The sequence below is a fragment of the Vicia villosa genome, linkage group LG7 (assembly GCF_029867415.1).
Source record: "Vicia villosa cultivar HV-30 ecotype Madison, WI linkage group LG7, Vvil1.0, whole genome shotgun sequence".
NCBI classification, from domain to species: Eukaryota; Viridiplantae; Streptophyta; class Magnoliopsida; order Fabales; family Fabaceae; genus Vicia; species Vicia villosa.
In genome coordinates this window covers 100522098-100535865 of record NC_081186.1, presented here as the reverse complement: position 1 = coordinate 100535865, position 13768 = coordinate 100522098, and the positions used below count along the sequence as shown (strand labels likewise).

At 27.5% G+C, this 13768-nt stretch overlaps 2 protein-coding genes across 2 annotated transcripts; both read left to right on the top strand.

Moving 5' to 3' along the window:
- Positions 1 to 1127: 1127 nt before the first annotated feature.
- LOC131619832 (probable polygalacturonase At3g15720) lies at positions 1128 to 3394 on the top strand. The gene is made up of 9 exons (XM_058890882.1): positions 1128 to 1274; positions 1394 to 1525; positions 1636 to 1800; positions 1940 to 2147; positions 2346 to 2427; positions 2622 to 2730; positions 2983 to 3084; positions 3167 to 3251; positions 3312 to 3394. The coding sequence occupies exons 1-9, from the start codon at positions 1128 to 1130 to the stop codon at positions 3392 to 3394; spliced, it is 1113 nt and encodes a 370-aa protein (XP_058746865.1).
- Positions 3395 to 8908: 5514 nt separating this feature from the next.
- Positions 8909 to 12730, top strand: LOC131619831 (probable polygalacturonase At3g15720). Its single transcript, XM_058890881.1, has 7 exons — positions 8909 to 8994; positions 11006 to 11099; positions 11249 to 11456; positions 11652 to 11733; positions 11904 to 12012; positions 12253 to 12354; positions 12500 to 12730. The coding sequence occupies exons 1-7, from the start codon at positions 8909 to 8911 to the stop codon at positions 12728 to 12730; spliced, it is 912 nt and encodes a 303-aa protein (XP_058746864.1).
- Positions 12731 to 13768: the final 1038 nt, after the last annotated feature.

The following is a 13768-nucleotide window of genomic DNA, read 5'->3' as shown; positions in this document are numbered from 1 at the left end:
TATAAGTTTATGTTATAAGAAGTCAAAATTACTCTTTCAATTTTTAAAAAATGAATATAAAAAAACTTGTAATATTTAAAAAACTGTGTAAAATTTAATTTTGACAATACAAAGAAAAATTCATTTTTTTAAAGCTAAAACAAATATTTTATTTTGACGTTTGGAGGAAAAATGAGATTCTTTAGAAAGTTTGCTTTTCTCATAACACAAAATCTACCTAATTTAAAAAAAGTTTAAAAAATTCCTTTAATAGATAATTATCCATACCCGTACCTCTACTCATTTTACGAGTTTTTATCCTACCTACTATGAGATTTTTTTTGCGGGATTCATAAGATATGAGTCAAATTACCAACTCTAAATTCACGTGCTTCGTCTTCTTCTTCCCCTTAAAATTTAAACTCTTAAATTTTTTTATTGAGTTTCGAGAAAAAGATGAGGCATGGACTTAAAAAAAAAAAGAAAGATTAAGCCCTTAAAATTTAAACTCTTAAATTTTATTATTGAGTTTCGAGAAAAAGATGAGACATGGCCTTAAAAAAAAAAAGAGAAAGATTAAGTGAATTGAATTGTGAAGTTTTAGAGTGGAGGACTTTAGAAAGTTTACTTTTCTCATAACACAACATCTACCTAATTTAATAAAGTTAAAAAAATTCCTTTATAACACAAAACTAGGAGAATTTATTTTTCTTAACATAAAATCTACCTAAAAAATTATATTAAAAATTAGAAAGTCTACCTAATTTTTTATTTATTATGAATATAGTAAAGGCTACCATATATTGTAATAGAAGTAAAATTTTTTTAATAAAAAAGCAAATATGTTAAAAAAAATTTGTTTTTATATTTGAATATAATTTTTTTGATTTATTGACTTTTCAACATATTCTATTTTATTTTATTTTTACTTACATAAATAATTTGTTTCATTTTATTTTATTTTCATTTTAAACACAAATCTGTTTCCATTTTTTATACTTAAATTTATTATTTATATATTTAAATAAAAAAGTTGCATGCATGTAATTTTCTATTTAACCTCCAAACCGGCCAGAACTATACTTCCATCACAAATCATCATAGTAAAACTTAGTTATTATCATTTGTTTCATTTCACTCTAGTCAACATGCAAGGATTCATTGTCTGTGTTTTAGTTCTTTATTTTATTTCACCTTGTCTGTGTATAAGGTTCAATGTTAGAACCACATCTGATACTACTTATAATGTGATGCAATATGGTGCAACTGGCGATGGCAAATCTGATGATACAAAAGTATATGTTTTTATATTTTATCTATATAATTTTAATTTATATTATACTTCATATAGTTTTATAAATAATTGAATGACCTTAACAATATTTATTATGTATTATATTTATATATTAAATAGGCATTTTCAAGTGCATGGAGCAATGCATGTAAAGCAGAAGGAAAGACAACATTAGTTATACCATCTGGAAAATCATTCTTGGTGAAGAAAGTAGATTTTATCGGTCCATGCAATGCTGAAATTCTCATTCAGGTATATAATAATATGTATAATAATATTATTTATATAATAAAATTAATTTTAGGAGCTCTTTAAGATAATTAAATAAATCTCGTTTAATTTTTTTCTATATTAAATTGCAGTTTGAAGGAAAAATAGTTGCACCTTCTAAAGACGCATGGGAAGCTAGACCATATTTGATTGAGATCGATAGTGTAAATGGACTCACAATTGATGGCAATAATGTAGGAGAAATCGATGGAAATGGTGCTACTTGGTGGGATTGTTCAGATTGTAAAAGACCAGGGGTATGTATATATTGTAATAATTCACATTAATTATATTCTTAAGAAAATCAAGAGTTATACTTTAATATTTATAAAATAAATTTTTATCTTAAGTAATTGAGCTCTAAATTAAGACATGTATTTCTAATGTTAATTACAGGTGTTCCATTTTCATAAATGCGACAAACTTAATGTTAGTAATCTTGCGATTAGTAATAGTCCAAGATCTCATGTATCTGTTAATGAGTGTAATGGTGCAACAATCTCTAAAATATCCATTGATGCACCTGATTCAAGTCCTAACACTGATGGAATTGATGTTTCTGATTCCATTAATATCTTGATACAAGATTCCAACATAAAATCAGGTTATTAATATTATGATATTTTATTCTTTTAATATGTCTTAAAAGATTATGCTAGAAAAAATTATTTAAATATTTTTGAAAATTGTTGAAAAATTATTTTCAATATCAACAACCATTATCCTTAAAATTAAATTTATCTGGATTTTGTGTGTGTAATAGATCTGTAACTCTTTTATAAGTTTTGTTTCATTTAAACAGGCGACGATTGTATCGCTATCAATGGTGGCACCTCTTTCTTGGATGCTAAGAGGATTACTTGTGGACCAGGCCATGGGATAAGGTTAAAAATATTGTTTCTAAATTTCAACCTTAATATGTATATTTGATAACAATTTTTTTTTTTTCATTTTTAATGTTAATATGATGTATTAGTAGCTAGAGTTTGAATTCATGACATCTCCAAAAAAATTTTGTGTGCTTAAATTTTATATTGTTCATGTATTCATATTCATATGTATTTTATGAACTCATTAGTGTTGGTAGCCTTGGTAAAGATGGAGCTAGTGATCAAGTTTCTAATATTTATGTACAAAATTGCACCTTTAAAGAAACTACCAATGGAGCAAGAATCAAAACATTTCCGGTGAGTATGATAATTTAAATTTAAATATATTTATACAGTTGATATACAAATATAAATTTAAGAAATTTTGTCCATATTAAAATTTTATTTAATTCCTTTTGTACAAAAATTCGAGTCCTTTTGTGTCTTTTGTTTAAAAAAATTTAGAAACTATAAATAAATAACTTTTTATAGAGACTAAATTAAAAGAAAAATGAAATTTATAATAATTTAACACATATTTAACACCTTCATTGTGTCTTTTTTTTATAGGGTGGATCAGGTTATGCAAAAAATATTACATATGAACAAATCATCCTTGAAAATGTTAAGAACCCAATAATCATAGATCAAGAATACAATAATTATCTGCAGGTACATATTTCACTCATATTATTTTTATCTTGTCATTTCAAAAAATATGTTTTAATTTCATTTTTTTTTTTGTAAATATCAGGAAACATCTGTATCGGTGAGTTCCGTAACATTTCGAGGATTTAGCGGAACTTATACTGGCAAAGTAGCTATTAATTTAGATTGTAGTTCATCCGGTTGTTTTGACATTATATTGGATCAAAACAACATTGTATCTGCTGAGAAAGAAAACGATGCTTCTGTTATTTGTAAAAATGCACATGGAAAAGCTACAGATACTATTCCAAATGTCCCTTGCCTGTCTAATTAATGTGTTATATGTTATAATGTAGTTCAAAAACTTCTTTATTGGATCTTTTAGGGGCTAAGATAAGACAATAAAGACTGAGTCACGATTTTACACTTAATGTTTAGCCTCATCTTTGCAGTCAATAAAAAATAATATAAATTTAAATTTATACTTTGTTTCATTGTTCGTTTATCTTTACTTTGTTCCTTTAAATTATAGAGTTTTTTTTTTTTAATAAGCAACTGATATTAAGAAAGGAGTATTATAGATACTCCAACCGTCAAAAACAAGGCGGAACGCTCCTCCTTCTCAAAATAATTGAGAAGAAGGATATTCCAGACATGAAAATTACAGTTATCCGAAAGAACATAATAAGATTGAAGCCAAGACCAAAATAAATAAACTACTCCCGACATACACTCGGTGAAGCTATGCAGGTCATTTCTAAAAATGATCGCATTACGCCTAATCCAAATGTACCAAATCGTAGCAAGCCAAATGACCACTATAGTAGTCCTCTTGGCTTTAATCTTCACCCTTTTAGAAAAACCAAAGAACCCCACAAACTTCTCCAAAGATAAACCGTCTAATGAACCAATCCAATTGAACACTTTCCTCCATGTTCTAATGAAAACATTGCAGCCCCCTAAAAGATGTCCTAAACTTGCGTCCGTCACAAAACTCTACTTTAATTCAATTGTATATTATTATAAGGGTTAAATACGTTTTTAGTCCTTATAAATATGCGACCCTGCATTTTTAGTCCCTATAAAATTTTCCTTCAATGAATGGTCTTTATAAAATTTTTATGCATGCAATTTCAATCCCTACTATTTTCTAAAATTTTAAAAACTGTTTAATTACCCTTTAATTTTTAAATTTTTGAATAATTTTTTTTATATATGTTTAGAATACTGTAAAATATTTATTTAACAAGTTTTAGAATTTTTAAAAACGAGAAGAATTAAATATGAATTTTTCAAATTTTGAAAAATAATGATAAAAGTAATGAAAATCTCAACTTAGAAATTAAATTTTGAGTTTCTTTTTTTTCCAAGAACTTTTTAAAACATTATGAACATGTCTGCAAAATAATCATTCTAAAATGCACATTGGTTTGACAGTAGGGACTGAAACTAGGTGCATGATAATTTTATAAGGACCATTCATTGAAGGAAAATTTTATAGGGACTAAAAATGCATGGTCGCATATTTATAGGGACTAAAAATGTATTTAACCCTTATTATAATTCTTGATAGAAATTATAAATGGATAATTATAATAAAAAATATATCAAAAAATGAAAAATGTTTTGGTACATAAAATGTATTAGAATTATATAATTCTTTCTCAAAAGATAAAATAATATTTCAATTTTAACTTAAGAACAATTATTAACTACTCTAATTTTATCTCTAACATCATCTTTTAAACTAAAGTATATGTATTACTCTTCTAATTTGGAAAATTTGAAAATATTGGACATGATAAATTTTTCTATTTATATTTTCTTAAATTGTGTTCCATTAATCTTCATAAGAATTATTATGCATTCCAATAAATACACCCATTTGAGTACACAACCTAAGTACCCAGCATTAAACATTAGGTGTGCTCGACGATATTGTTGAAGTTTTTGTTTTTGTTTTTGTGTAAGCCTAAAGATATCATTGCAAGTGATAACTGGATAGAAGAACGGTGAAAAATTTATTTGGGTTGTTTGTAAATAACACATACTCAAAGCTAATATATATGTCACTGATATATGTATCATATGGAGTATTATATTATTCTTAAATATTTATTTATGATTTTTTTAATTTTTTATTGATGAGGTTGTTCTATTTGACGAAATGATATATTTTAGTAGGTCGGAGTATTTGTGAAGAAAAGATGTCTGCAAATTTTTTTACTAACCCATAAAGAGAGTCGACACTTAAGCTAGCAAATATTTTAATGTATGGGTGAAAATGAGAAAAACATGAATGTTGCCTATTTGTTTTTTTCAATAGGCAATGAAATTAAAACCGGAGTATAAGGGATACTCCAACCACTTACATGAGTTCTACACCTCAAAACAAATGAGCGGTAAAATATTTCACACGTGGAAATTACAATTTTCCGTTAGCTTATAACTAGATAGAAGCCAATTCCAAGCATTAAAAATTACATCCGACATACATTTGGTAAAACTAAACAAATAATTTTTAAAAATAATAGTGTTTCGTCTAATCCAAATGCTCCACACCGTTGCTAACCAAATTACCGCAGTTAAGGATCTTTTGGCTAGACTCCTCACCTTCTCAAACACAAAAACAAAACCTTCGAACTCCTCCAAAGATAGATCGTCGACGGGACCAATCCACTCAAACACCTTTCTCCAAATACCCGCCACTACACAACAACCTCCTATTTGTCGTTCGTAACATCCTTATATTTTTATATATATAATAAATTTATCATTTTAATTGACTTTAACATTTATTTAATAATTTGTCTTATGTATAAAGTGATATTTTAATCATTTATTTTATTAGGAATTTGTTTGCTAAATTAGTAATAGTATGATTTATTCTAATTATTTGTGTATTTATTATTTATGATTGTTATATTTCAAGAGTAAGTTATCAAGATTTATTCCACATCCTCACCATTGATTCTATTCAATCTAATGGCTAAAAATAATAAACAATTAAATATGGAGAGAGAAAATAATACACATTAATTTTAACCATTAGATTGAAAAGAATTAATGGTGAAGATGTGGAGTAAGTCTTGATAACTTACTCTTGGAGTAAGAATATCCCTCCTATATATGTATAATTTATTGATGAATAATTATATATCTAGTGCTACTAAAATAAGTGGTTGATATTTATAAATAAATAATTTTTAAAATAATAATATTGTTAATAATAAAAATAACAGCTTAGTTAAAAAAATGAAGAATACAAAAAATATTATTTTATACCACAAAGAATTGAAGAACTTGTGTGTGTGTGTGTGTGTGTGTGTATATATATATATATATATATATATATATATATATATATATATATATATATATATATATATATATATATATATATATGTATATATAATTTTAAGAAGGTCTATTTTAACAACATGCACCTGAGGGTACATTTAACTATATTTTTAGTATCAGACTTTCATAAAAATAAGTGTGTGGGATTTGCTATATTACATCAACTTATTAAGCTGCATTTAACTGTTTTGTAGTTAAAGCTAACTAAAATAAACTTTTACAAAAATAATTGAGTCTACGTTATCAAATATATATATATATATATATATATATATATATATATATATATATATATATATATATATATATATATATATATATATATATATGTCAGTGTTATTTTTGTTAACTTTTATTCTTTAAGTATGAAATTGTTTTAATATAACTATTTTAAGAAATAATACTTTTATTTTATTTTTATTTTAACAAAAAAATCCATAAATTCAAAGAAGGAAAAGGAAATAAAAGAGGAGGGATTAGACCAAAACCCTTTTAGAGATTAACAAAACGATAACGAGGAGGTCCCAATTTGTTATGAATCACTAAAAGAATCAGGACCCTTGAAGACTCATCTTAAGATAGAGGCAAAGTAGAATTGATAGCCAAAGATGCTAACAAATTTTTAAATTGATTCCCTTCTCTGTATATATGAGATAAATAAAATCTAAAATGCCTCATTTTAGCTAAACAATTAAGTCAAATGCTATAAAAATTCCAAGGGACAAACTTAGCCTCATGAACAACCAACATCATAAAATAGGAGTTTGTTTCAAGCCAAATACTATTCTAGCCGAAATGATAAGCAAATTCATTGGCTTTAATAACCCCACAAAGCTCAACATGAATAAATGATTATCAATTAAACTTTTCAGCAAAGCCGAAAACAAAATCACCCAAAGAGTTTCTGAACAAACTACAAATGAATCTGAATCAATGGAGAAAGAGCCATTTGTATTGCATTTAAACCAACCCTGTGTTGGGTGCTTCCAAATAACTTCAATAATTTTCAGAGTCTTGGGCAGGTGTAACTTAACATTGAAGGCTTTGATGATCAAGAACTCATGAATGGAGGAGCTAGCCATCCTGTAAGTAATGTTTCCTATGAAGGCCACCTCATTAAGAATTTGATTGAAAGTCTTCTTCTAATGCCTAAAGCCACTGCTTAGTCAAACATGATTATGGGTCATCCAAATGTCATTGACAATGTGAACAATGGAAGCTTGAATAATGACTTTGGCTTTACGACTCCAAATCTTTCCACAAATATCAAGAATACTTAAGATGTTAGACATAAGTGGAATCTTTTTCAGATTGAAAAACCACTGGAATTGATTCATGACGAGAGTTATAAAACGAAGGGATGTGACAACCACGCAACAAAATATTATCATTGGTTGGAAAATAATTATGAAAGAGCCTCCAGACAATGGAAGCCTTCGATGGGGGGATATCAATTTTCCATATCTGCTTGGGCCACAAAATAGGAGAAGTGATATCATCCTTGATGTAGGCATCTTTCAGAGTAAATTCACCAAAGTCATAATATATTCAAACTTTGTTATCTGTAATATTATCAAGAGGGATAGTAACTTGTTCAACAATAAAAAAACAAATTAGGAATCATGTTGGTTATATGAGTAGGAAAATTCCAAGAACCATTATGTAAGAAATTAAAAACTAGAGTCTTAGTATTAATAATGTCTTAATCTTGAATGAGATTCAATAGGGGGAATGCACCGAGAATCCAGCCAAAAATAAGTGTTGCAACCATTAACCAAAACAATTATAGAATCAGAAGTAACACAGTCAATCTCACTTTTAATACTATGCCAAATAGAAAAAGCAACATGGTATTTTATGGGGATTCAATCTCTAAGCACTCAGGCCTTTACCAAGATAGCCTAATTTTTGCAAGAATTTAAAAGATCCCAGCATAATTTCATGTTGAAAGCTTCATTGAAGGTAAAAAGGGGCCTAAGACCTAAACCATCCTGCTCAAGAGGTTTGCACATTTTAGGCCAAGCCACGGTAATAAGCTTAGTCTTACTAATATCTCAGGACCTAATGAAATTCTTAATGCTTATCTCTAAATATTTAATTAGAGACTGAAGCCAAGAATAGATAGTGAAGTTGTGAACAAGCATTGAAGCAATGAAGGATTTAACCATTTGAATTCTACCAGCAAAGATAAAAAGAGAAATCTTTCACTTGGCTAACTTAGACTTAACCTTGTCAAGAATGGGTTTAAGATTCCTAGCTTTAGGTTTTCCCTTAAAGATGGGGACCTCCAAATAATAAAAGGGAAGGTGCCCAATCTTAAACCCCAACTGATTAGCAATGTGATGGATATGGCTTTTCTAGGGAATAAATTAGAAGAAAAAATATGTGAGATTTTTTAGGGTTAACAATTTAACCAGAAGACGTGGCTTTTCTATAGAATAAATTAATAACGGAGCCATTTGTTCTTTTATCACCTCTATAAAACACCATGGCATCATCCGCAAACAAGCAGAGAGTTGACACTTCCAAAGCTCTGGGACCATGGATAAGCTTGATTTTCTTATCAATGACAAGGTTTGTTAAGATCCTGCTAAGGACCTCTTCAGGAATGAAAAAAGAGAGGAGAAAGAGAATCTCCCTATGTCACACCTCTTGCACACTCAAAGAACCCATGAAGCTTTCCGTTGAAATAAACTGAGATCTTAGAGGAATTTAGGATGATCCAAATCCAGTTGTTGAAAGTATCATTGAAAGCAAATTTTCCAAGAACCTGCATCAGAAAAAACCATTTAATAGAATCAAAAGCGTTTTTAATGTCCATTTTCATAACTAGATTACCACCATAGGATTTCTTGTGTATCAAATTAACAACTTTCGAGAAAAGCACAATACAATCTTTGATGCATCTTCCTTGAACAAATATTTTCTGCTCCATGAAAATGATTGTTGACATAATGGGGGAAAGTCTATCTAGAATAACCTTAAATATAATTTTAAACTTAAAGTTAGCTAAAGCAATAAGCCTAATAAGCTCAATAGAGTCAGTTAGGGCTGACAATGAACCAAACTAACTCGAAAATAGTTCGAAACTCGATTTGAAAATTAAATTGTTGAAATAGGTTCATGAACCAAATGAGTTGAGTATGAGCTAAAAACTAAGTTCGTTAACTAAATGAGCTGAACTTGAACTATACATAGTTCGACTCGTTAGGTTCATGAGTCAATTCGATTATATATGAGATGGATGAGATTGTCTTTAAAAGTAGGTTTAAAGATTTGCTCTAAATCTTAGTATTATATTTTATTTTAATCTAACAATTTTAATTGATAATTTATATTCTCAAGTGAGAAAAAAATTTCTACAAATAATTATACAAATAAAATTAACATCGTATGAATTCCAATCTTATAACTTTTATTTTATTTTTATTTTTTTTATTTAAAAAATATTAATTTAAAATGTCAAATATATATATATATATATATATATATATATATATATATATATATATATATATATATATATATATATATATATATATATATATATATATATATGGAACATATCAAATGAGAACTTTGGTTATTATGAGAACTAAGAACTTTTAATAATAACCATAATTTAAAATCAATGTCTAACAAGAGTCCGTGAAATAAGCGAGTTGAACCTAACAAGAGTAACCAAACGAGTTGAACCGAGATGTTCGTGCACTTCTAACAAGTCGAGTTTGAGATGAAAAAAAGTCCGTGATAAACTCGAACTCGAACTCAAACTCGATCAATTCTTAACGATTCGAGTTTGAGCTAAAAAAAGTCTATCTTGAACTCGAACTCGAACTCAAACTTGGCCAATTCTTAACGAGTCGAACTGAGTTGAGGCGAGTTCGACTCGACTCGACTCATTTCCAGCCCTAGAGTCGGTATTAGAAAATTTAGGAAGGAGAATCAGGGTATTAGCATTATAGTTAGGCATATTTCAAGAAGAGATAAAGAATTGTTTAACCGCCACAATAACATCCTGATGAATGATTGCCTAGTCATGCTGAAAGAAGAATGCTCCAAAACCATATGACCCTGGAACACCATATTGTTATTTAGATTGAAAATAGCTTCTTTGATTTCAAGGTCAGAGGAAACTTTGTGAGCATTTGATTAACTTCATGGCTGATGAGATTATGTATGTTATTTTTAAGGAAGTCCACACCAATATTAGTACCCATAGGAGAGGAGAATAAATTCTTGAAATGATCAACACATGAGAGCTAATGGCTTCTTGATTAGAAACAAGATCCCATCAATGATAAGAGTCGAGATATTCTTAGTAGCATTTTTTATCTTAGCAATCCTATGGAAGTACTTTGTTTTTCTATCCCCTACCAAATTTAATTTAACTTTAGCTATTTATTTCCAAAACAAGTTTTCCTTATGCAAAGCTTCCTCAAGATTATTCATGCAATTTTTTTCCTCAAACCTGAGAGTTTCAGAGTAACCATCAACTTGAATCTTGAGCAACACAAAATTCAACTTCTCTTCTACATTACTAACTAAGTGATGGACATTGCCAATATTTGATTGAGATCAATAGTGTAAATGCACTCACAATTGATGGCAATAATGTAGGAGAAATAGATGGAAATGGTGCTACTTGGTGGGATTGTTCAGATTGTAAAAGACCAGGGGTATGTATATATTGTAATAATTCACATTAATTATATTCTTAAGAAACTCAAGAGTTATACTATAATATTTATAAAATAAATTTTTATAAATTTTTATCGCAAGTAATTGAGCTCTAAATTAAGACATGTATTTCTAATGTTAATTACAGGTGTTCCATTTTCATAAATGCGACAAACTTAATGTTAGTAATCTTGCGATTAGTAATAGTCCAAGATCTCATGTATCTGTTAATGAGTGTAATAGTGCAACAATCTCTAAAATATCCATTGATGCACCTGATTCAAGTCCTAACACTGATGGAATTGATGTTTCTGATTCCACTAATATCTTGATACAAGATTCCGACATAAAATCAGGTTATTAATATTATGATATTTTATTCTTTTAATATGTCTTAAAAAAGGATTGTGCTAGAAAAAATCATTTAAATATTTTTGAAAATTGTTGAAAAATTATTTTCAATATCAACAACCATTATCCTTAAAATTATCTGGATTTTGTGTGTGTAATAGATCTGTATCTCTTTTATAAGCTTTCTTTCATTTAAACAGGTGACGATTGTATCGCTATCAATGGTGGCACCTCTTTCTTGGACGCTAAGAGGATTACTTGTGGACCAGGCCATGGGATAAGGTTAAAAATATTGTTTCTAAATTTCATTTTTAATGTTAATATGATTTATTAGTAGCTAGAGTTTGAATTCATGACATCTCCAAAAAAAATTTTGTGTGCTTAAATTTTATATTGTTCATGTATTCATATTTTCACTGATATATCTTATATGTATTTTATGAACTCATCAGTGTTGGTAGCCTTGGTAAAGATGGAGCTAGTGATCAAGTTTCTAATATTTATGTACAAAATTGCACCTTTAAAGAAACTACCAATGGAGCAAGAATCAAAACATTTCCGGTGAGTATAATAATTTAAATTTAAATATATTTATATAAATTTAAGAAATTTTGTCCATATTAAAATTTTATTTAATTCTTTTTGTACAAAATTCGAGTCCTTTTGTGTCTTTTGTTTTAAAAATTTTAGAAACTATAGATAAATAACTTTTTATAAAGACTAAATTAAAAGAATAATGAAATTTATAATAATTTAACACATATTTAACACCTTCATTGTGTCTTTTTTTTTTTTTTACAGGGTGGATCAGGTTATGCAAAAAATATTACATATGACCAAATCATCCTTGAAAATGTTAAGAACCCAATAATCATAAATCAAGAATACAATAATTATCTGCAGGTACATATTTCACTCATAATATTTTTATCTTGTCATTTCAAAAAAAAAGTTTTATTATTTAATTTACTAATTTTATTTTCATAATATACTAATTATAATACCAAAGTTATCTATTGTTTTAATTTCATTTTATTGTAATTATCAGGAAACATCTGTAACGGTGAGTTCTGTAACATTTCGAGGATTTAGCGGAACTTATGCTGGCAAAGTTGCTATTAATTTAGATTGTAGTTCATCCGGTTGTTTTGACATTACATTGGATCAAAACAACATTTTACCTGCTGAGGACGAAAACAACAGTGATTCTGTTATTTGTAAAAATGCACATGGAAAAGTTGCAGATACAATTCCAAATGTCCCTTGCTTGTCTCAATAATGTTGTAATGTAATTCAAAAACTTCTTTATTGGATCTTTTAGGGGCTAAGACAATAAAGATTGAGTCACGATTTTACACTTAATGTTTAGCCTCATCGCTGTAGTCAATCAAAAATAATATAAATTTGTACTTTGTTTCATTGTTCATTTATCTTTTCCTTGTTCCTCTAAATTATAGAGTATATCTCTATTTTATTTCAATTGTATATTATTATAATTCTTGATAGAAACTATGAATGAATAATTATAATAAAAAATATATCAAAAAATGAAAGAATGTTTTGATACACAAAAAGTATTAGAATTATATAATTCTTTTTTTAAAGATAAAATAATATTTTAATAAAGAAAAAAATTACAACTAATTAAGTAGACGATTGGAAAAAAGAACATCCAACTAATTTAAGTAATTGACTATTTAGCTTAAGAACAATTATTAACTAATCTAATTTTATCTCTAACATTACCTTATAAACTAAAATATATGTATTACTCTTCTAACTTGGAATTTTTGAAAATATTGGACATGATACATTTTTCTATTTATACTTAAATTTTTTTTTATAAGCAATATATATGTCTCATGAGTACAAGGGGTACTCAACCCATATACAACAACCAAAAATACTAAATCTCCAATCAAAGCCTAAGAGAGAAAGTCTAATGGGCTTTTGCACCAATCATAAAAAGAGTACAAAATGTTGTAATGTAATTCAAAGACTTCTTTATTGGATCTTTTAGGGGCTAACATAAGACAATAAAGACTGAGTCAGGATTTTACACTTAATGTTTAGCCTCATCTTTGCAGTCAATAAAAAATAATATAAATTTACATTTGTACTTTGTTTCATTGTTCGTTTATCTTTACTTTGTTCCTTTAAATTATAGAGTATAACTCTAGTTTAATTCAATTGTATATTATTATAATTCTTGATAGAAATTATAAATGGATAATTATAATAAAAAATATATCAAAAAATGAATGAATGTTTTGGTACATAAAATGTATTAGAATTATATAATTCTTTTTCAAAAGAT

Excerpts from the sequence above, each read along its gene's own strand:
- LOC131619831 (XM_058890881.1), top strand. The coding sequence starts at position 8,909 with ATGGCATCATCCGCAAACAAGCAGAGAGTTGACACTTCCAAAGCTCTG. Across the intron at positions 11,457-11,651 it reads AGATTCCGACATAAAATCAG|GTGACGATTGTATCGCTATC; the intron begins GTTATTAATATT and ends TCATTTAAACAG. Across the intron at positions 12,013-12,252 it reads CAAGAATCAAAACATTTCCG|GGTGGATCAGGTTATGCAAA; the intron begins GTGAGTATAATA and ends TTTTTTTTACAG.
- LOC131619832 (XM_058890882.1), top strand. The coding sequence starts at position 1,128 with ATGCAAGGATTCATTGTCTGTGTTTTAGTTCTTTATTTTATTTCACCT. Across the intron at positions 2,148-2,345 it reads AGATTCCAACATAAAATCAG|GCGACGATTGTATCGCTATC; the intron begins GTTATTAATATT and ends TCATTTAAACAG. Across the intron at positions 2,731-2,982 it reads CAAGAATCAAAACATTTCCG|GGTGGATCAGGTTATGCAAA; the intron begins GTGAGTATGATA and ends TTTTTTTTATAG.